The following is a 24,625-nucleotide window of genomic DNA, read 5'->3' on the forward strand; positions in this document are numbered from 1 at the left end:
AGGCGGAGCTTTTCCAGGGGGAGCCTTTGTGCGTGGGCATGGAGAGGTGGTCCCTTGGTCAGGATGTGATGCTGGACCCTGTGTCTGGGCATGGCTGCAGCGTACTGCAGTGCCAGTATCGATGGAAAGTCCATCAGCATTCTGGTGAATTCATTGTCCGACAGCGTGAAGGAGTCCAGGTGTGCATAGGTCCGTATCATGCTGCCGTTTGCGGCTCTCAGGGTGGGTCCTGGCTTCCTGTTGCGGGTGTCGTACCCCGTCAGGAGCAAGACGCTGATTTCCGCTCCGGTGTCAACCAAGAAGCGGTGTCCTGACTGTTTATCCCAGACGTACAAGAGGCTGTCCTGGTGGCCAGCGGCCATAGCCATTAGCGGTTGCTGGCCCTGGCCCTTGCAGGGCGGGCGACAACGGCGGGCTTTTGTGTTCCACCGCTGGTGGTAGAAACACCACTGTTCACTGTCCTCCTCACTCCTGCCTCTGTGTTGTGTGTGCCCCCCTGCCGGGCCTGGTCTGATCCCCTGTTGGGCGTGTGGCCTGATAATCTGACCGACGGACGCCAAGCTCTCCCTCTTCGCTTTCCACAGCACGTCTGCCCAGGCCGCCACCTTCCAGGGGTCACTGAAATCTGCGTCGCCAGCAGCAGATGTATGTCCTTGGGTGCTCGAACATGAGGCAGGGCTTGTGTCTGACAGCCAGGGACAGCATCTCGTTCATCAATGCTGACGGCAGTCTGTCTCCCAAACCGTCCAGGTGAAGCAGGCGGGCACCCCACTCACGCTGTGAGAGGCCAAAGATCTCAATGAGCAGCGCCTTGAATGCTTCATATTTGCCTTCTTCCGGGGGCGACTGTATGAAATCTGCAACCTGAGTGGCCATCTCCTGGTCAAGGGTGCTCACCACGTGGTAGTAACGCGTGGAATCAGAGGATATCTGCCGAATCTGGAACTGGGCTTCTGCTTGGCTAAACCACGCGCCTGGTCGCAGCATCCAGAAAGTCGGCAGTTTTAGCGAAACTGCATGAACAGATGAAGAGTTGGTCATCTTTGGTCCAAATCCCATTTGGACCGTCAGGGTCACCAATGTAGCGATGTACTACATACAGAGCTAGAGACGACACGCCGTTAAGTCGGTAAGTCGTTTCGAGTCTAGTTTATTCAAACTTCGCGGCGCTGGCTATTTGTGAGCCGGTTCGCCTGCACAGAAAGTGGGTTGCCACGGTGTATTCATTCAGATCCACAGATGAGTCCTTGAACACAGCCCAGTCCACTGATTCAAACTAATCCTGTAGCCATTCCTCTGTCCCCTGCGACCACTCTTTGTTGTCCCAATCTCTGGAGTTTTGTTCTTTAGTTTCTGCCTGTGTGGAGGTAGGAGAGGGAGAGCCAAGTGATCCAAATTACAAAATGCAGTCTGGGGCTGGTTCAGTAGGCATTCCTTATCATAGTATAGCATTAGTTTAGTCTGCTGAGACCTCTGATGCTACAAGTTATATGCTAAAGGCAATTGGGCAGGACTTTCTTCAAACAAGTTTGGTTGAAGTCCCCAGCGATGATTTGAAAGGCTTTGGGTTGGAACATTTCTTGCTTGGAGACGAGATGATGCAGTATCTCCAAGCGCTTGATCACTGCCGGCCACTGGTGGTAGTCAGGATTATGGAGTAGAACTCCTTAGGTAAATAGAACGGGTGGCATTTGACCATTATGTGTTTCAGTTCAGGGGAATATAAGTTCGACAAAACCACCACCATTGAACCACACACCACCTCCACCTTTTGCCTTTTCCAAATCAGCAATTCGGTCCACATGGAAAATCAAGAAGCATTCTGGTTTGCTTGCTGCATCTGGCATGCTAGGAGAAAACCTACTGTCGCTTATACAGCATTCTCTCGTTTCCCTCTGATACAGCAATCTTGTCCACAAGTCCTCAGTTTTGTTCTCCAGTGACTGCATGTTTACTAACATGATGTTGCCTGGCTTGGAGCTCCCCCCACCCCACCCCGACCACCTCACCTTCGGCCATGTGACGAACCATCATTCGCCTATGGGTGCCCTACCTGCCTGGTCTGCTGAGACTCTCAGACAATCGTGAAATCTGTGAATCATTAAGATGGTTTAAAAGTACGTTGCTTAGAGGGAAATCACTTGCTGCAAATTGCAGTGAGAGTAATTCAAAAGAGATACAGTTAAAACTATACTTAGGGGTATTGCCTGCAGCCTATAGAATGTCACTGTGGTTCACCGGCAACATTGTGACACTGTGATTTCTCAAGGTTTCTTCAACAGGGCCTCCCATACCTGGAACTGTACCATCTAGAACCTCCTGATCTAGAAGAATGAGGAACTTGTGTGTAATACAGAGGACCATCACTTCCTAATTCTGCTTCAATTTACACACCATCCTAGCTTGAAAATATATCACCATTTAATTATGAACATTTGGGCCACACTTATGGGACTTCCTACCTGACTACACTGCGGGAATACGTTTGTGTTATAACTTTTCTGAAGGCAATCAAGATAGGCAGTAAATTCTGGATGTGACAGTGATAGCCACATCCTATGAATAAGTAATTGTCAAGCAGTAAGAATGAATGTAACCTATAATTCATTTTGGCATGTAATTAATTGTGTAGCTAAATGTGGAATGGATAGTCTTTTATGATTCCCTCTTTTGTGTAAAGACTCTTACTTATTTTTCAGTTGGTAAGATGATCCTGTTATTGATACACTGAAGCCATACTGTACTACCCTTTCAAAGTTTTTGGCTACAATCAAGCCATTAGTAACACAGTGCCAAAATAGTTTCAGTAAATTAATCATGCAGTCAATAGAGAATTCACATGAACTAACAACGTTAATACCTTTCTCATGTTAAGATATCTTTAGGTATATTTTTGTTTAAGATCTGATTTTTCCCAAAGAAGCTGTACTATTAAATTCATGTAGAATTTCCAGATTAAGTACTGACACGATAATGGCATTGCAGATGCATTTAAGTAGGCACATGAATGTGGGGAATGGAAGGATAAGGATCGTGTGCAGGCAGCTAGATTTAGTTTAGTTTGGCATCATGATTTAAGCATTGGGCCAAATTGGAAACGTTGGATACAGACCAGAATGAGGTGGTGGGGTCCAGGCCCCAGAATGTATCAAACTGATAGAACCTGATGTTTGGATGATGACATAAGCACCAGGCCAGATTGAGACGGTGAGGGTGTTGAATCCTGGGCTGGTGTCCCTCACTGCTCCGTGATATTTACTCTGCTCTGTGCTGAACTGAGGGTGAGTGGATGGACAGCCTTTCATTGACATCAGTTCTGAACAATATTTGCTTTTATTGTTTGCACAATCTTTTTCTCTCTCTCTCTCTCTCGCTGCACGTTGGGTATTTGATGGTCTTTTTTCATGGGTTCTTTTGGGTTTCTTTGTTTTGTAGCTGCCTGTAAGGAGAGAATCTCAAGGTTGTATAACGTACTGTATATGTACTTTGTACTTTGAACTTGAAAGGCAGAAACTTTTTGGAGCTAAGGGCTAGGTACAAAAGCACAAACATAGCATAAATGGATTCAAAAATAGGGAGCTATGTGTCGTTGCGGAACAAGCTGGAGACGTTAATAATGTTAATGGTGATGTGTCAACTGAAGCAGATCCGAATAGAAGTGCTTTAATGGAATTGAATATAATCTACTGGAATCCAGTCAAGCATTTTGAAATTCTTCTGTGATGTACCTTACATGGAAGAAATGTAAGTGTGGAGGAATTTTACTTGTAGATTTCATGGTATTTTATCATCTCCAAAGCAGATGTCAATTTCACATCTTGGATAAGGCAGAACAGCTAGTTGCATAATGTGAGGGGTAGTGTGCTGAGAAGATTAATGAACTCTAAAAAGCAGATAGAGTTGTTAAAGTCAGGCAAGTATAAATCAAAAGATTATCATCGAATTGGAATTTACCTGCTGGCAATGTTGGCTAAAGGCCCATTCCCAGGGAGTCTCTTTAGAAATATGCAAACCTGGCAAAATACTATCTATACAATATCCATGTTTAGCCTTAAAGTGAAAAATCAAAACACTTCACAGCTATCAGTTATGAATAACTTATAACAGGAACCTAAAAGCACTTAAACTGTTCTACTACATCATTTTGCAATGCTGGAGTTTCTCTAAGTGACCTTCTGAAGAGAGAATGTAACACCTGTTTGCCTTTGCAAGTGTGTGGACATTTTCCTGTAAGTGAACTGAGTTTATCTGATTTCAGTGTGGTGATTGATCTGTAACCACCATATAAATGATATTTTTGGCATAGGTCGGTACTAGTCTCGCTCAAAAATGACCCAAGGATGCCACTGGAAACTAGACACAGTGCAAAAGATGGTGGATATCAGGAGTTAGTGTCAATGTGCGCTGTTGTGTAGATTAGCAGTTAATGTACATTCTGAAGGATTATCTAATTGTTGAATAAAGTTCCTCAATGCAGACATTTCTCAACTAATAGTTATGAATTTCATTCACAGAAACTCGAGGTAATTTTTCACCTTGAAACTTTAAATGTCCACTAATTTAAAATATCTTCCATTTTGTTAGTAAATGAATGAAGTATTTATTGAAACTTAATACTGTCATCTTCTTATATTCAGCTTTCCTGCAATGCATCTTCAGCTTAATTTGATTACACTCAGCATTTTATAGAAAATGTTTTTAAGGATGACTAATTTAATGTAAGTTAATTATAATGAATAAAATTGAAAGCAGCATTGCATTGAACTTATGTTTAATCAAAAATTAGTCTCAAGTTACTATATAGCTTATAATTATTTCAGAATTGCAGCTGTTCAGAATTACATGAAATTCCTTCTTTCAGTAACTGCACACACCAGCTATAGTTTTGTGTTTTTGAGCTGAAAATGAGATTACAAGTACAGTTAAGAATGAGAATACCAATGAAAAAAATACAATCCCAGTGCTTGAGTCTGCAGAGACAGACATTGTCCGATATTTAACACAACCGTTGATGATTCATGTTTAGATTAGTCACAACAGATGGAATTTTAAGATGATTGAGTTTGCTAAAAAATATTTTAAGAGCTTTTGTTAGTTGAGTTCCACCTGATTTTTTGGGGGGTGGAATTTCTTTTCGATGCAGCATTCTTTAAGTGATTCTGCTTAAGAATTTACATGCACAAAGCTTTCCTAATTTGGATGCAATTGATATCTGCTTGCATACTTTGCTATCTACACATACTTAAAATCATTCCTGTTAATAAACCTATGCTGGATGGGTACAGAGCTGATTTATTAATCCCACTATGATTAATTGCAACTTTTAACAGAAAATATAAACATTGTGATTTTATTGCAAATAAGGTGAGCATTTTGATTTACCTAAATTAAATGTTTCCCACTGTTTGTTGGATGTTAATTTATTACCTCATGATTGCCCATTTCATTCAAAAAGTTATCAAATGCCCAACAATCTATTATGCAAGTATCAAACAGTATATGTTGCAATGCAGAGTCACCATGAGTAACTAATACTATTCTGGTGTTTAATTTTTTTGTGAGTATAGAGGATGAAAACATATTTAACCTTCCTGTTGAAATACACTGATTCCAAAAATATTCAGAGAGTGCCTTATTTCCTATGCTTTAAGCTTTTCACCATTTACCCTTTCAAAGTTTAAAATGGCATAGTTAAAATTATAAACACAAGAGATTCTGCAGATGCTGGAGAAACTCAGCAGGACAGACAACATCTTTGGAGAGGAATAAACAGTCAATGTTTCAGGCCAAGACTCAACATCAGGTTTGGAACAGAAGGGGGAGAGGGCCAGAATAAGGGGAATAAGTGAGGAGGGAGAGGATATAGTATAAGCTGGCAGGTGATGGGTGAAACCAGATAAGGGGGAAGGGGGCTGGATGGGAGTGAGGGGTGAAGTGAAAAGCTGGCAGATGATAAGTGAGGACAGTGGACCATGGAAGAGTGTGAAAGGGGAGGGGCACCAGAGGAGGGCAATTGACAGGTGAGGAGAAGTAAAGTGGTAAGTTGGGTACCAGAATGGGGAGTGGAAAATAAAAGAAGAGGGAAAGGGGAAATACTTCCAAATGTTAAAGAAATTGATGTTCAGTTGATGGAGACTTTATAATTGAGTATGAGGTGTTGCTCCTCCAGCCTGAGTGAGGTCTCATTATGGCAGTAGAAGAGGTCATGCACTGAGCTACTAAGCTCCAACCAGCAGAAAGGGCAGGATTTCCTGGTGTCCACCCATTTCATTTTGACTTCCCATTCCCATGTTGGTCCATGGCCTTGTCCTACTGCCAGGAGACCCCAATCAGGTTGGAGGAGCAACACCTTATGTTTCATCTGGGCAGTCTCCAGCCTGATGGCATGAACATTTCTTTCCTTTCCCATTCCCTATACTGGCTCCCCTCTCCCATTTCTTCTCGTCATCGGCCTATCACCCCCAGCCCCTTCTGCTGCCCCTCCTCCTTCCCTTTCTCCTGTAGTCTACTGTCTTCTCCTATCAGATTCCTTCTTCTTCGGCCCTTTACCACTTCCACCTATCACCTCCTAGCTTCTTATGTCATTCACCCTACCCACCCTCCTACAATAACCCCTCCCCCCCAATATTGTTTTCACCTATTACCAGCCAGCTTGTACTGCTTCCCATCCCGTCCGCTTTCTTATTCTGGCTTCTTGCCCCTTTCTTTCCAGTTCTGATGAAGGATCTCAGCCCGAAAGTTTGATTGTTTATTCCTCTGCATAGGTGCTGCCTGACCTGCACTTTGTGTGTACTTGAACATCAGTTCTGTTCTGTTAGTGTATCTGTGCATATGTGTGAATCTAATTTAATTATATTTGCTGCACTCCAGTGATGAATCCCACAAGTTTTTTAAAGGATTTATGGGCAGAGACTGATAGCAGTGCCAACTGCATCATTGAATAATAATTATTCTTACTTTAATAATCCAGCTATGCTATTTGGGTCGCTTGCAGCTGTTTTCTGAATTTGGGAGTTAAGTAGCTTTTTAAAGATCACTAAAGCTTAAAAGATCAGAGCTAATCCCAAACAGTTCAGTCAGCTCTTTAAGATATGTATCTATGCTTCCTTTGCTTATCACACTTCTCATTGTTCCAGGAGACAGGTAAATGATTCTCCTGTCACGTGTGAGATTCAGGAGAGTGACTTGTTACTGCACAGTGTTGCTAATGGGTAGTATTTTGTGAAGCAGTTACCAGTTGAATATCTGTTAGTTTTTGTTTTGCAAAGGTGTCAAAGCAGGGAGGAGATCTGTTTAAGTAATAAAAGATATTCCTGCTTCTTAATTTAACCTGATGAGTGTTTTGATGAGCTGTGATGAAGGGTTTTGAGAGACTGGTGACGAAACACATCAACACCTGCCTGAGAAATGACTTAGATCCGCTCTGATTTGCTTACCAGAGCAACAGGTCCAGAGCAGATGCCATCTCACTGGCTCTTTGGTCAACCCTGGAACATCTACACAGCAAAGATGCATGCATTTGGATGCTCTTTTATCAACTACAGTTCTGCATTCAATACCATATCTCCTCAAAACTAATCAATGAACTTCAAGACCTTGGCCTCAATACCTCGTTGTGCATTTGGATCCTCAATCTCCTCTTTTGTAGACCCAGTCAGTTTGCATTGGCAACAACATTTGCTCTACAGACAGGTGCACCTCAGGGCCCTTTGCTTAGGCCTCTACTCTGCTCGCTTTGCACTTATGACTGTGTGGCTAAGCACCACTCCAATGCCATATTCAAAGGTGGTGACAAGTCAGCATATTGGGAAGAGAAAATCTGGCTGAGTGGAGCCATAACAACAACCTCTTAATCAATGTCAGTAAAATGAAAGAACTGATTATTGACTTCAGGAGGAGGTAACCAGAGGTACATCAGCCAGTCCTCATCAGAAGATCAGGGATGGAGATGGTCAGCAAGTTATCTTTTCAGAGGACCAGTCTTCAACTCAGCATGTAAGTGCAATTATGAAGGAAGCACAGCAGTGCCTTTACTTCCTTGGGAGTTGCAAAGATTTGGCATGTCATCTAAAACTTGTGACAAACTTCTATAGATGTATGATGGAGAGTACATTAACTGGCTGCATCACACCGAATCTTACAAAAAGTAGTGAATACAGCCCAATCCCTTCACCGGTAGAGCCCTCCCCACCAGTGAGCACTATGGAGCGTTGTTGCAGGAAATCAGCATCCATCATCAGAGACCCCACCACCCAGGACATGCTCTCTTCTCAGTACTGCCATCTGGAAGAAGGTACAGGAGCCTCAGGACTCACACCATCTGGCTCTTGAAGCAAAGGGATAACTTCACTCAACCCCACTTCATTATCAAAATGTTCCAACGACCTATGGACACACTCTCAAGGACTCTTCATCTCATGTCTTGATATGTATTTATATATTATTATTATTATTACTATTTATTTCTTTTTGTATTTGGACAGTATATTTCTTTTGCACACAGGTCAAATGCCCAGGCTGGTGCAGCCTTTCATTGATTCTATTATGGACGTATTGAGTATGCCCACAAGAAAATAAATTTCAGGTTGTATATGCTGACATACAAGGGGCGATTGATAAGTTTGTGGCCTAAGGTAAAAGGGGTCAGTTTTAGAAAACCTAGCACATTTATCTTTCACCCTCCTGTAGTGTTGCCACCATATCCTCGTGGACCTCCTTGGGTGATAAGCCCTTAAGACCGAGGTAGCGGACAATTGCATGAAGGCTGATGTTGTTCATTTTCTCAGATAGTGCTAACTTGCAATTTTCAATTATCTAAAACAGAAATGCCACAAATGTTATTGACTTCAAACTTTCTGCATAATCACTCAAGGAGTTGAACTACGTGTACACGTAACGAGAGCTGTATAACCCATCTCCTTCTACATTAGGCCACAAACTTATCAATCACCCCTGCTGTGGACCACTTTCTGGAGGTCCAAGATGCTGACTTCTACAAAGGGATCCATATGCTCCACGACGGCTGGACTAAGGGTGTAAGTGTAGGAGAGGCTATGTTGAAAAATAAATGTGCTAGTTTTCTAAAACCTTAGGCCATGAACTTATCAATCACCCCTTGTATATGTACTTCGACAATGAATTTACTTTGAACTTTGAATTTTAAATGAGAGGCTACAACACTGGCGGCCAGCTTCTATACATGCAGCATAGATTTGTTTCAAACATTTTGCACATTAACACAAAGAATGCCTACTCAGATATGTCTTCAAGTTTAATCTTTCCTATTTTCCCTTCTTCTGAAAGAAAAAGATTATCTGGTAGCACACTGCTTACTTACTGTATTTTATTTAGCGATACATTGCAGAGTAGGCCCCTCCATCCCTTCTCACCACGCTGCCCCAACAACCCCAGATAAACCCGATTAACCCTAACTTAATTTTAGTCCTTCCCACTCGCAGTTCCAACACTCACCCCACTCCATCCGTGCTACCCAGAAATGATGTACCCAAAGGGTACCCAAGTCCAACTACGGTCTAATACAATGATTCCCTGATGAGTGCACTGGAATTCTGAGGCTAGTATGTTCCCTGGTCTTGGCTACTTCCACAGTGTTTTATTGAAACAGTTCTGGTTGCCTCACTACAGGTAGGATGTGGAAACTATAGAAGGGTGCAGAGGAGATTTACAAGGATGTTGCCTGGATTGGAGAGCATGCTTTATGGGAATAGGCTGAGTGAACTTGGCCTTTTCTCCTTGGAGGAGCGGAGAATGAGAGGTGACCTGATACATGTGTATAAGATGATGAGAGGCATTGATCATGTGGATAGTCAGAGGCTTTTTTCCAGGGCTGAGAGGGCTGTAGATCTTTTATGTTTCTATGAAACCTCAGCTTGAATTTCAGGAATAATCTGGCAGAATGGGAGAAGAAATTTACCTTGCAAATTCTTTTTGTTGCATTGATGCTTCCAGATTCTCTCTTCCCCTAAAGCTTTTAAGATTTCCCCATTATCTGTGAAACGACTGAGAGAGAGAGAGAGAGAGAGAGAGAAAAGCACTCGATGTTTACAAAGCTGTGCTACTTATTTCCTCATTATATCCCAAGAATGGCATAAGTTAACAGCATATAACAAAGAGGCAGTTTGAACAGCTTTGTGGCCTTCTTGACTCAGTACTGTGTTCAATGCAGCTGGATAGTGAAATGGTGTTTGCTGACCGGGTCAGGTGGCGGTTACATAATGACAAGAGGAATGCTTAATTGATGTTTGCAATAATCTTCATTAGTAGGTTTATCAATTATAATTGTCAACTAATAAAAAACAAAACTAAGTTAATGTACGATTAAAACAGTTAAAAATATGGATTGAAGAGCCACATCGTGCTCAAGACCCACTTTTAGTTCTTGCACAAAATGAAAAGCCGTTAAATGTAGTGGATAACAAATTAACCTTGTCTCTTATAATATAACCCTTAGACCGTCTTTCTAAGGGAGTGTAGTTCCCTGAGTATGTTGCAATTAGTTGTAGTTTATGTTAAAGTTTGTTTTGGATTGAGTCTTTTGCTTTATAGGAGAGTGAGTAATTGTGCATGGGACCAAAATGAGTAATAATGAACAGAATCTGCAATGAAGGAACAGCGCATACAAATGGAGAAGTATACTGTATGTTCAAGAGCGCTGGCTGCTTGTCTTTTGATGGATCTGCTATGGAGAGGGAAAGATCTACTGCTGGGCTTGGAGAGCGTTGCCCAGGTTTTCCACATTTTGAATGTGGACTGAGACAATAGACTATTTTTTTCAGTCTTATAGTTTTTTATCTGTGTTTTTTCTCCAATAGTTCTTGTTTGTATTATGCGGTGAGGGGGATTTGGGGGTCGACGTGCTCATTCTATTTTGTTCATTTTTTGTGTGGGAGGAGGAGAGATTTGGGAGTTGATGTGCCTTGCTCCGTCTTTGTTTTTTGTGCAGGGAGAGGGAATTTTCAGGGCTATGATCGTGCTGCTTTTCTTTCTTGGTTTCATGGCTTCCCTTTGAGCCTTTGAAGTACAATTGGCTACAGAATATGACAAGAGTGATGCCTCTTTATCCGAGTAAAAGATTATTAATAACAAGATGGATGAATTAATGGTACACACAGAAGTAAATGCTGTGATCTAAAAGCCATATCAGAATCAGAATCAGGTTTATTATCACCGGCAAGTGTCGTGAAATTTGTTATCTTAGCAGCAGCAGTACAATGAAAATTCATAGTATAGAAGAAGAAAAAAATAAAATAATAATAAAAATAAATAAGTAAATCAATTTATGGTTTGTATGTGTGTGTATATATATAGAATAGATTAAAATCATGAAAAAAACCCTGAAATAATTGTATATTGAAAAAAGTGAGGTAGTGTTCATAGGTTCATATAGAGTAATGTGACCAAATTGTCCAAGAAATGTAATTTTTAGAAGTCAAATGCAAAATGAAAGTGGAAGACGATGACCTGTGATAACAAAGTATGAGATTTGGTATTATTCCAGCAAGAAAATTAACTGCAAAGTAGTAAATGGCATGAATACATATTTTGATAATAATTTTACTTTAAACTCAAATGCAGCGGGTTGACAGTTAATCTTATGGAAAGAAATGCATTTCTTACTTGGTTTAACAAGGGATTATTGATTGATCCCTTATTTGGATGTCTATAACCTGGGGGTCACAGTCTCAAAATATGAGGTTAGTCATTCAGGATTAAAATAAAAAGAAATTTCTTTACCTGGAGGTTAACAAATCTTTTCAATTCTCTTCTCAAGCAGGCTGAGGAGGCTCAGTCTCTATGTACATTTCAAGGCAGAGATTAATAAATATCTAAAAGATGGTATTCAAGAAGATCTAGAGAAATGGTATTAGTGCAGAAAAGTGGCACTGAGGTAGAAGATCAGCCTTTAGATAGCAGATCATCGCCTATTCCTTCAGCTTCTATCCCTTGTATTCTTACATTAAATATGCAAATGGAGCACAAAAGGAAGTAATATGGTGACATTATCATATTTATGTCATGAGTACAAGTTTGCTGTTGTTATTCTGTGTTAAAGTGTATGCCTAAGTTTTATTAATTCTACTTGTTCCTGGCGATTTTACACATTGAACTTACCAGTGCCATCAGACCGGTTCAGATGCCATCTCTAGTGACCACCTTACTAGGTAGAGTAGGTAACTATTAGCAGCCATTTGTGCATTTCTGTAAGTTTGCTGTCTTCTGCTGCTGTAGCCCATCCCCTTCAAGGTTCAATGTGCTGTGTGTTCAGAGGTGCTCTTTTGCACACCACTGTTGTAAAATGAGGTTATTTGAGTTATTGTCACCTTCCTGTCAGCTTGCACCAGTCTGGTCATTCTCTGACCTCTCTCATTATCAAGGTGTTTTTGTCCCAAAGCTGCCACTCATTGGATGTTATTTTGTCTTCCCCAACATTCTCTGTAAACTCTAGAGATCTGGATGAAAATCCCAGGAGATCAGCAGTTTCTGAGATACTCAAACCACCCCATCTAGCACCAACAATCATTCCACATTCAGTCAGTTAGATCATATTTCCTCCCTGTTTCAGATGTTTGGTCTGAACAACAATTGAATCTTTTAGCCATGTTTGCATTCTTTTATGCTTTGAATTACTGCCATATGATTGGTTGATATAATACTTACATTTACGAGCAATTGTGCGGGTGTCCCTAATAAAGTGGCCACGGAGTGCAAGTTTGTTCAAACATTTTGGCGGGTTGGTAACTGTCATATTTAGTGCAGAGAGGTCCTTGTTAAAAGGTCATATTGTATTGAGGCAGTTGATTCTGGTTAGGTTTTGTTGTTGCATGGCAAATTAGTCTCAATGGTTTTGATGCAAATTATCACCCAATTCTGATAGTTTTCTAAAACAGAGGGCATGTGTAAATATCTGATCAAGTTTTACTCCTACAGCTTTCATAATCATGTAGCCCATCTACTTAGATATTACAGCAATTCTTCATGCAATTTTAATGATGAAAATAGTGCCTCCCCATTTTTCCCCACTTCTATTGCTCCATAGAAGGCAGAATATGTTTTGTTTCCAATACTGCCCAGTTTATGGAATATTTGGCTACTTTGCAACTTGACTGGTCACTTCCCTCATTTTACTAGACACTGGCAGTAAGACAAACTGTGTGGATTTTCCCCTTTGACTTGAAATGGAAATGAAATAAATATTGCTGAATAAATGTACAATTTGAAGCTTAATTTTTTTTCTTTGATTTCGAGCTTTCTTGGTATTTAAAATAAAAAATGTAAAGCATACATTGCATCCTGTGAACAGCTCTGAGGAACCAATAGACCCTCAACACTCACGGTTCACAGACGCGTTCTGATCTGTGATGCATTTCCAGCATTTTCTATTCCAGTTCCCAGCATTTGCAGTCTGGTCACTCTTTTCCAATGATATAAGAAATGTTTCAGTTAGAATTTGAAGGCTTTGGTTAATAAAAACATTCCTTTTTATTTTTGGTTTAAGTTTGGCTATGGGAGGAAATTATTAAAATTCATACGAAGTTTGTCTAGTCAAAATAGTTTGGCAGTAGGATTCAATTAGTAAAGAGGTTACATTGTATCAAATTACATGTCTGAATTATTTTCTTGAGAACCAACCAAATGAGTGATGGGGAATGCATGAGCAAATGTGACTATAGGAATGCAATACAGCTGTTAAAATTAAGGCTTGAAACTGTCAATGCTAATAAGAGAATGTGTTTCACACTTTCCATTTGTTTAATCTGACACTTCATGCACTTGAGCTATAATATTTGCTTTAGGGATTGTGTCTGATGTTGAGGGGACGCTTTGACCCTTGTACATTATCCTCTGCTGTGGTTCATGATTTTGTGTCAGCAAATCTTGAAGTTGCCAACTAAACTACAGTCAAAAGCATCTTCCAGCCTTGTACGATAATGCTGGCCCCATAAATCTTGGGCACTTCAGTTAGGGATTTGAAACTGGCTTTAGGTGGATTGATAGTTTGGTTAATCTATACATGTACCATCAGAAGAAGTTTATCCTATCAATTAAAACACTTGATAATTTCTTTCTCCACCACAGAGGATAAGCAACCATAAAGAATGAGTTTATAATGTCTGCGTGACGTGTGTTTTAACTCTCCTTTTTTTACTTATATTCAATTCTCTGCCAATGTTAAAAAGAAATATTGCTTAGCTACAAAAAACTGGTAGTATTCAGAGCAGCAGAACTATAAAATCTGAGACATAAAAACTGATGGCATGTAAATGTTTTGCATTCCTTCTCATCACTCCTGGTTATTTACACTAACACTCCATTTCTCTTCTATTAAAAATCAAGTGTTATCCTACTGTGAAAACTTCAAAAATGTCACTGGAGTGTTCACATAGTTATATAAATAACGCAATAAAACTTCCATTCTTTCTTCCAGCTTGTAAAATTGGATATTACAAGGCCTTGTCAACAGATCCAGGCTGCACAAAGTGTCCACCACACAGCTATTCCACTCATGAAGCTTCTACCTACTGCATCTGTGAGAGGGGCTACTTCAGAGCTGAAAATGATCCCTTATCCATGCCTTGTACAAGTAAGTTTCATGTTTGATTTGCAATTTGCCCGAAGTGTTTGTATTCTGAAATGTTTGTTGATCACCTTTCTGCCCAGAACAAAGTGATTTGGGCATTACCGTGCTAATATTGATGAAACTTAAATCTGACAAGATTGTCACCACCAGGAAAACAAAATGAATACCAATATATTTAACTCAATTTTACAGTAAATGTAGTATGTTTGTACGTCAGCACTCTATTGTCGGATAAAGTAATGAGAAAAAACCCTGATTTGTTATAGAATAAAGAACCACTGAAGATAACAGAGATCACATGGTCATACAAGGGTTTACAAGAAGATTTTTTTTAAGTGTGACAGAACTGTCAAAACATAGGCGCTTCAGAGTTCAGGGCCACCATAGAAGTTAACTATTTCTCAGGCTTTTGTGGTTTTTCGAAATCATTCTTAGTGGGACTTATTCATACTTTAGTTATGCTGCATTCATGGCTAATGTAGAAATCATCCGTTTATAGAGTAATGCAGCACGGAAACAGGCCCTTTGGCAAAACACCCATGTTGACCAAGCCCATCAAAAGTAGTTCCATTTGCTTGCATTTGGCCCATATCCCTCTGAACATTTCCTCTCCATGTTCCTGTTCAAATCAATGTTGTTATTGTACCTGCGTCAACCACTTCCTGTGGCAGCTCGTTCCATGCACAATCCACCCTCTATGTGAACAAGTTGCCCCTCGGGTCCCTTTTAAATCTTTTCTCCTCTCAACTTAAACCCATGTTCTCAATTTCTTGGTTCCTTTTCCCCGGGGGCAAAAAAGACTGTGCACAGCCGTGCTGTCTGTGTCTCTCAGGATTTTATACACCTCGATGTGGTCTCCTGTGTTGCAGGGAATAATCTCTCCCAATCTCTCCCCATAGTCATGCCCTCAGGGCAACATTCTCTTGGATGTCCTTTGCACCTTTTCCAGTTTAGTAATAATGTCTTTCCTATAACAGGGTAACCACAACTGTACTAAAAGCTCCAGCTGCAGCCTCACCAATGTCTTGTACAACTACAGTGAACGTGTTATAACTTGTGTAGTGAAGCAAAGGAATGGCAGGTGGTGCCTTAAAGCTCCAGTGACCTGGGTTTGATTCTGACCGTTGGTAGTGTCTGTATGGATTTCAAGTGTTCCCCCTGTGAATTGATTTTGAGATTTTGAGCCTATGAAGAGCAACTGGGCATTGGCTAGACTAGGGTGGAATAAATCCTGCAGGAAATATTGGGCAATGACTAAGACCTGAGCCGTGTTTCCAGGAGATGTGTGAACATTAAGGTTCCTAGGATAGAGACTCTAGAATCCCGAGTATTTTCAGCAATGAAGTTTCCTAGGCTGGCTCGACTGTCTTATTGATCAGGTCGACACGAGTTGGATCCCCGACGTCGAGTTTATCAGCAAGAATATGGCAGCTCGTGTTAATGTCTTGATAAGATTTGGAGATTAAATCAGAAAAGAAGTTTAATATCTAATATTTATTACAACACTTAATAACACAAATATAAATGCCAAAAACTGCAACAATAAAATATCAAACAAAAGTATAAAAGGTGCAAACTTAACGGCACATAAAAGAAATAAAAGTACTCAGTGTGGCCAAGAGGCCAGTCAGAGGTACCTGGGCCACAAAACACGTAATAGTGATTCCAGGGTAGCTTGCAAACAAAGTCATCAACAGGAAACTATTCCCTCCTAGGTTTGACTCTGGGTGCTGTGGTTTCCTCAAAAATCCCAAAGATGGGCTGGTAGATTAATAGCCTTTATGAAATATCCTCGTGGAGGTGGTTAGTAAGAGAACTGGGGAGGAGTTAATGGTCAATCGAGTCAATCTGGGTTGTAGTCAATGTGGCATTAAGTGGAGGAATGAAATTGATTGGATTGCTATGGTGGCTAGCATTGACTCGGTGGGCCCCAAATGTCTCCCAAGAAAGCAGCAATAAACCAGCCCTTGTTGAAGGGTATCATTGATTGAATTCCCTGTACCTATAATGTATGTTGAAGCTTCTGGAGGCTCAAAAGATACCAGTGAGTGAGAGAAAATGCTTAAATGTTACAGACTTGGAAATTTTAAATCAGGGTGTGGAAATTAAGTGTCTGAAGGTTAATTCATTGCCACTGGACCTGCTGAATCAAAGGAACCGGTTTCTAAAATAAGCCAGTATGATCACCAAGAAAGTTGAGACTAAAACCTTATAATTCTCCAAAGTCATCAAGATGTTAAACTGAACTCTAGTCTGGAATTCACACTGCTTCTTTTTTGTCTCACTAGACAGAAAGAAGATCTAAAATAACCATAGTTTGCACAGTAATTAAATTCAAACATGAATTTATTTGACAAGAAATGAAGTGTCAGTCTGATAAACATATTCCAATACATTAACTTGGTATGAACCCATCAGATAAATCTCTAGTAAGTTGCTAACACGAGATGGTAATATTTAGAAAACATTTCGTGGGGGTGTATAAAATTATCATGGCCTAGACAGGGTGAACAGGAAGGGCTTATTTCCCTTAGTAAGAGCTCAATAGTCAGGAAGCATAGATTTAAATTAATTTGTAGAGGGATTAGAGGGCAGACAAGGTTTTTTCCCCAAAAGAAGGAGGTTTTGAATATTTTTTCCCTCTCAGATTAGGAGGTTGTATTCACTTCCCAAAAGGATGTAAAAGGCAGGAACCTGCATTGCATTTAAAAAGTAGCTGGAGGGATATATGAAGAATAATAACATACAAAACTATGAGCCAAAGCTGGTACATGGGATTAATATAAATTGCACATTTTTGGCTGGCATGGACTTAATACATTGAATAGCGTCCTTGTGTGCCATTAGTTTCTATTGTTCTTAAAGACAAACTGGTTCTTAAAATACGGTTATTTTGGTAATGTAAGCATTTTTAAGTATATTCCAACATCAGGTTACTTTGTATTCAACTTTTCAGCATCTGTGACCTTTCCCTTGGCTGCATAGTGTGCTCACAGTAGCTCACTTCCTACAACAGTGACTCTAGCAATGTTAGATGAAATGATTTCCTTCTGCTTCTGCTCATAGCCAGAATCCATGCATGCATTTTTTTGTCTCTGAAGTTTGGATACGAATCTATTATTCCTCTCCAACTTGAATCATTAAGTGGAAGTCTGTGTCTCATGTAGAATGATAAGCGATGCAGAATGCCAGAGAAACTGTTGCTAACAGGTAATGTAATTTGAGCACCAGTGTTTGAGTAAACTGGCCTCCAGCAAACTAACCACTTTCCATATCTGTTGAAAGAAATCTGTTAGCATGGGTGATTTGTGGATCTGTCAGGAAAGCGACAAAAAAAGCCTTATTACTTCATTCTCCCTTGCCCCATCCTCCTTACCTATCACCATTCCCTCCCCCACCCTCATATTCTGGTTTCCATTCCAGTCCTGATAAAGGGTCTTAGCTGAAACATCAAATATTTATTCTGCTCCATAGATGATGGCTGACTTGCTGAGCTCTTCCCGCATTTTGTGTGCGTTGCTCAAAACAGAACCTCAGCAATCCTTTGAATTAAAGTAAGGTACTTCTATTGCTTGTATCATTCATGTTTACGGAAACATGCCTTTCAGTTTTGATATTGACAAAGATGTATCATGTGATTGAATTGCTCACCAAAACCCCATAAGAAGTTAGAATAACCAGAAGTGATGAGGTTCTGAAGCCATTCATAAAATTGCTCTCAAAAGCAAGCTTTCTACCTGTCAACCCCAATATTGGGATGAGTGATAGATAGGAAGAAATGTTTTAATGGGGGGGGGGAACACTTTTTTTTTTGCACAAAATGATTGCAGCCTTGTCCTGGTATCATTTTTTTCCTCCACACCAACCAGATGTCCCACATCTGCTGTATTCTGAGCAGTTTTCCTAGGTGAACCTGGTTGGTCATGTCACATGCTATCATTATCATATATTTTCCATTTGGGACTACTGTACGGTACGCGTATGGTCTGTCTCCTATAGTTAGCACAGCAAGTTGTATCTTACCTTTGAGCCAGTGGGAAGCAGCTGGCTCAAGAGTATATGGGGTTCATTACCAGCTAGAGGGTTAATCTTGCACCTAATGACTCACTATTTACTGTTCAAAGTGGCAGCACTGTTCCACAGTTCTTAATTTTCAAAAGTACCTAATTGGCTTCAAATGGCCTTGGGATATTTCAAGATTGTGAAAGGCACTATATAAATGCAAATTTTCCCCATTAAGCCATCTGGAGCCCAATAAAGCATTATTTTAAAGCATATTATACCACATTAAAATTGGATTGATTCCTGGAAGATAACATTTCAAACAATATCCCTATTCATTCAAAATAAATCAGAGTGGTTTTAGTTCCACTGTGTACTATTTATATGACACAAGCTAATGTATTTTTGCTAAATTTATGTTTAGACTTCTAAACACATTCATTAGACCACTTAAAATGAGAATGAAGCATGCGATGCAATCGTGCATTGGAGATCATAAACCCAAGTTGTTGCTGCCTGCAAGGAGTGACTCCAGTTATTGCCATGACAACAGCTATCTCAACTTTTCCTTTCCCCTCATCCACTGCAACCTCACCTTCTCAAAATGCACAGCCCTCCGTTCATTTTGCAATAATCACAACATGGTCATGAAACCCACAGACCAGGGCAATGGGGTCTGGCAGATTGACATTACGTGGGCTGCTTACCCATCAATATCCGTCCCTCACTTGCCCTCACTGTAGATGAACTCTTGTCCTTGCGCCTCCTCCCTCAAAAATATTGGGGGTACTAAACAGTCCTTCTGGGTGAGATGAGGCAAAGGTTCACATGCATCTCCTTCAACCTTGTCTGTTGCATTTGGTGCTCCCAATGTGGTCATCCACCCACTCCACATGCTAGCTCCACCTCTCCCCCTCCATTCTGCATCTTGTTCTAACTGTCATTACCATTTTCACCTCCTTACAGTAATTAGCTAAATTTAGCACTGGTACTGCTTTGTACATTTTCCCAGCAGCTGTCTCATATCTTCACACTCCTCTCCTCCACTGAGCTCCATTTGTTTTTATTTATTTTTTTCCGTTCTTCTCTTGTCTGCCTCCATCTATCTTTCACTTGTCACTATCTTCCAGTTCCACTCCTGCTTACCTCCCATTTGCTGCCTGTCATCTTGCAAATGCAGTGTTGGCATTCATTTGTGAGATGACCAGAAAGTAAGATCAAGAATGTAATGCTAAAGCTTTATCAGGGATTGGTGGAGTATTGTGAGCAATTTTAAGACCATAAAATACAGGAGCAGAATTAAGCCAATTGGCCATCACGTCTGCTGCCGCATTTCATCATGGCTGATCCAGTTTTCCTCTCAGTCCCAATCTCCCACCTTCCCTCCATATCGTTTCATGCCTTGACCAATCATAAATTTTGGTCCCCTTTTCTAAGAAAAGATGTGGTGGCATTGGAGAGTGTCCAGAGAAGATTCACGAGAATAATACTGGGAATGAAAAGGTTAACATATGAGGAGTGTTTGATGGCTCCAGGCCTGTACTTATTGGAATTTAGAAGGATGAGGGGAAATCTCATTGAAACCTACTGAATATTGAAAGGCCTAGACAGAGTGGATGTCGAGAGGGTGCTTCCTATAGTGTGTGAGTCAAGGACCAGAAGACACAGACTCAGAATAGAGAGCTGTCCATTTAGAGCAGAGGTTAAAAGGAATTTCTTTAGCCGGGGTGGTGAATCTGTAGCATTCGTTGCCACAGACAGCTGTGAAAGCCAAGTTATGGAGTGTATTTAAAGCAGAGTTCGAGAGGTTGTGATTAGTCAGGGTATTAAAGGTTATGGAGAGAAGGGAGGAGAATGGAGTTGAGAGGGTTAATAAATCATCCAGGATGGGATGGTGGAGCAGATGAGCTAAATGACTAATTCTGCTCCTACAAGGAAATCTGCAGATGCTGGAAATTCAAATAACACACACAAAATGCTGGTGGAACACAGCAGGCCAGACAGCATCTATAAGGAGAAGCACTGTTGAAGTTTTGAAGTTTCAGGCCGAGACCCTTCGTCAGGTCTAACTGAAAGGAAAGATAGTAAGAGATTTGAAAGCAGTGGGGGGAGGGGGAATGCAAAATGATAGGAGAAGACCGGAGGGGGTGGAATGAAACTAAGAGCTGGAAAGGTGATTGGCGAAAGTGATACAGAGCTGGAGAAGGGAAAGGATCATGGGATGGGAGGCCTCGGGAGAAAGAAAGGGGGAGGGGAGCACCAGAGGGAGATGGAGAACAGGCAAACAACTGAGTATGTCAGGGATTGGGTAAGAAGGGGAGGAGGGGCATTAACTGAAGTTAGAGAAGTCAATGTTCATGCCATCAGGTTGGAGGCTACCCAGCTGGTATATAAGGTGTTGTTCCTCCAACCTGAGTTTGGATTCATTTTGACAGTAGAGGAGGCCATGGATAGACATATCTCAATGGGAATGGGAGGTGGAATTAAAATGTGTGGCCACTGGGAGATCCTGCTTTCTCTGGCGGACCGAGCGTAGGTGTTCAGTGAAACGGTCTCCCAGTCTGCGTCGGGTCTCACCAATATATAAAAGGCCACACTGGGAGCACCGGAAGCAGTACAGCACACCAGCCGAATCACAGGTGAAGTGTCGCCTCACATGGAAGGACTGTCTGGGGCCCTGAATGGTGGTGAGGGAGGAAATGTAAGGGCAGGTGTAGCACTTGTTCCATTTACAAGGATAAGTGCCAGGAGGGAGATCAGTGGGAAGGGACTGGGGAGATGAGTGGACAAGGGAGTCGCGTAGGGAGCGATCCCTGCGGAAAGCAGAAAAAATTTGCTTGTTAGTGGGATCCCGTTGGAGGTGGCGGAAGTTACGAAGAATTATACATTGGACCCGGAGGCTGGTGGGGTGGTAGGTGAGGACAAGGGGAACCCTATCTCGAGAGGGGTAGCGGGCGGATGGGGTGAGGACAGATGTGCGGGAAATGGGAGAGATGCGTTTGAGAGCAGAGTTGATGGTGGAAGAAGGGAAGCCACTTTGCTTAAAAAAGGAAGACATCTCCTTCGTCCTGGAATGAAAAGCCTCACCCTGAGAGCAGATGCAGCGGAGACGGAGGAATTGTGAGAAGGGGATAGAATTTTTGCAAGAGACAGGGTGGGAAGAGGAATAGTCCAGGTAGCCGTGAGAGTCTACTTATAGGCTTAAAGTAGATATCAGTAGATAAGCCATCTCCAGAGATGGAGACAGAAAGATCAAGAAAGGGGAGGGAGGTGTCGGAAATGGACCAGGTAAATTTGAAGGCAGGGTGAAAATTGGAGGCAACGTTAATGAAGTCAACGAGCTCAGCATGCGTGCAGGAGGCAGCGCCAATGCAGTTGTCGATGTAGCGATGTTCCTCCTGATGGCATAAACATTGACTTCTCTAACTTCCGTTAATGTCCCTCCTCCCCTTCTTACCCCATCCCTGACATATTTAGTTGTTTGCCTGTTCGCCATCTCCCTCTGGTGCTTACCCCCCCCCCCCCTTCCTTCTCCTGAGGCCTCCTGTCCCATAATCCTTTCCCTTCTCCAGCTCTGTATCACTTTTGCCAATCACCTTTCCAGCTCTCAGCTTCACCCCACCCCCTCCGGTCTTCTCCTATCATTTCGCATTCCCCCCCCCCCCCCCACTTTCAAATCTCTTACTATCTTTCCTTTCAGTTAGTCCTGATGAAGGGTCTCGGCCCGAAACGTCGACAATTCTGCTCCTAAGTCTTATGAACTTATGGTCTTATCCTACAGCCCTCCTTAATCCACCAATTCCTTTGGAATCCTTTTACTTGACTCCCCTTCTCTGCTTTATACTGGCCATTTTGTCTCCCTCCTCAATCCTAATGCAGGAATTCTACCAGAAATGTCAACAATCTCATTCTCCCACAGATGCAGCACAACCCGCTGAGTTCCTCCAGCACATTGCTGCTGCAAGAAGAGATTTTTTTTCTGTTTGTCTTGCTTTGTGTTTAGGTTTGAAAGCACCAATGCAAGAAGGCAATGTGTCCTTATAAAAGCATTCCATTTTGATCACCTTTCCTTCTTTCCCAATGAAATCTGATACCAGTAATAAAGTCACATTATTCTCACTGATCTTTAATCTTTAATATGGAACCAGAGTCTAGCTATTCTACATCGTAACATAACATTCAAATTCACAATGGGATTTTAATGGACAAGCAACACTAAACATACTGATCATGGCGTGTTGATCTACAGCATGGGGTATATCTTTGAACAACTCTTCTGGGAAATTCACTTGTGCACATTGCACTCAAAAGATGTAATTCAACAACATTTAAAGAGGATCTGCCAACACAACTTTCTGCTTGATGCTTGCAAACGGCAGCAGTTGGGTGCCCTTTTAGTTAAAAATTACTTCTTGGTGAGGTCTTTCTTGGATTCTAAAGTAAAATGGCTTGGATTGTGACCCCACTCCAACACCACCACAACTAGAATTCAACTTCCCACCCCACCTGACCTGCAGCTCGAACACTACCACCAGAAGTAGAAGCCAACCACCTCACTGAAATGTCTACCATCCCTCAGCTTGCTCTCTGATGATTTGATCCTTGAGGCACTGAGCCCTTTCTGACTGATGTGCAATACAGGGTTAATGCCGAATGCTGGAGGAATTCAGCAGGACAAGCAGCATCTGTGGACGTTTCGGGCCAGGACCCTTCACCAGGGCTGGAAAGGAAGGAGCAAGAAGCCAGAATAAAAGGTTGGGGGGAAGAGCAAAGAGTTCGAGGCGGAAGGTGAAGCCGGGTTGGAGGGGGTGAAGTGAGAAATTTGGAGGTGATAGGTTGAAAAGGTAAAGGGCTGAAGAAGATGGAATCTGATATGAGAGGAGAGTGGCCCATGGGAGAAACGGAAGGAGGAGGGGCCCTTGGGTGAGGTGATAGGCAGATGATAAGGTTAAAAGGGGAGTGGAAGGAGGAGGGACAGAAGTAACAGGAAGTTAGAGAAATTGACATTCATGCCGTCTTTCCCAATGCATTATGATTCTGAGCAAACAAATTGCACAGCTTCAGCACACATTATTCCCCAGTAAATAAAGTGTTAAACATTATATTAACTAAAAGGACATGTTTTCATGTAAACATACGAGCTATGGGCAGAAGTTAAATCTTGACACTTTGAACAAGCTCTGCCATTCAATGAGATTATGGCCTCAATTCTACTTACCTACCCGTTCCATGTAACCTTTTACCACTAATGCGAGATTTGCATTTGAATAATGGGATGCAGTGTAATTATGCACCGAGAAATTAACTGTATTCTCATCAAGAGCAAAATTAGCCCTAGAAAATCAAGCTAATTAGGATTCTAACTTTTACTTCATCGCTGCACTGTATGTATTTCCTTTCCAAATAAATGCTCAGTCTAAGTGCATGATTCCATTCCAACAGGTTTCTGTTTTCTAATGAGACTTGGTTATGGTGTTTCAAAGTTGTTTTGAATATAACTGTACTATTTCACGGGCTTAGTAAAGAATCTGACTAGTTTTCTTAGGAAATGTAAATAAGATTAATTTCCTTAATCTAACACCATCCAACAATGGAAGAAAACTAATGGGAGGATTTATTTGCTACATATTTTAAAACTATATCAAATTAATAATGAGGCACTTGTAATGTGCAATGAACACTATTCTAGCTCATTTAGAAAGGAAATGGTTGCCTCTTTCTGAGAAAGCAAAATGCCCTTCATGCTTCATGCTTCCATTTTGTTGTGTAACCATGTCTCTCTTTAGTACACTGCTCCTCAGCACTTGCTAGCATCTACTGCATGGTTTTATGCCTCACTGGTTCCCTGTTTAGAGACATGAACATCGAGCCCTGCCCCACATAATAGTTACTGACTTTTGCTTCCAAGCAACTCTTGTTCGATGTGGGCCATTTTCTCAGATGAGCACAGAGTTGTCATGATCCACTCCCAGAAGTCCATTGCACACAATAGACTTCTAATCCGTCAGAGCCATTTCCTTGTAA

At 41.4% G+C, this 24,625-nt stretch overlaps 1 protein-coding gene across 2 annotated transcripts in view; it reads left to right on the top strand.

Annotated features, from left to right (window-relative positions):
- Positions 1–24,625, top strand: part of LOC132379622 (ephrin type-A receptor 4) — a 126,232-nt gene that overhangs the window by 43,307 nt on the left and 58,300 nt on the right. For both annotated transcript variants that reach the window (XM_059947758.1, XM_059947766.1), the window contains exon 4: positions 14,447–14,602. In XM_059947758.1, coding sequence (XP_059803741.1) covers positions 14,447–14,602 — 156 coding nt within the window. The remainder of the gene's footprint in view (positions 1–14,446; positions 14,603–24,625) is intronic.

Source organism: Hypanus sabinus, chromosome 2, assembly GCF_030144855.1.
Source record: "Hypanus sabinus isolate sHypSab1 chromosome 2, sHypSab1.hap1, whole genome shotgun sequence".
In the NCBI taxonomy this organism is placed as follows: domain Eukaryota; kingdom Metazoa; phylum Chordata; class Chondrichthyes; order Myliobatiformes; family Dasyatidae; genus Hypanus; species Hypanus sabinus.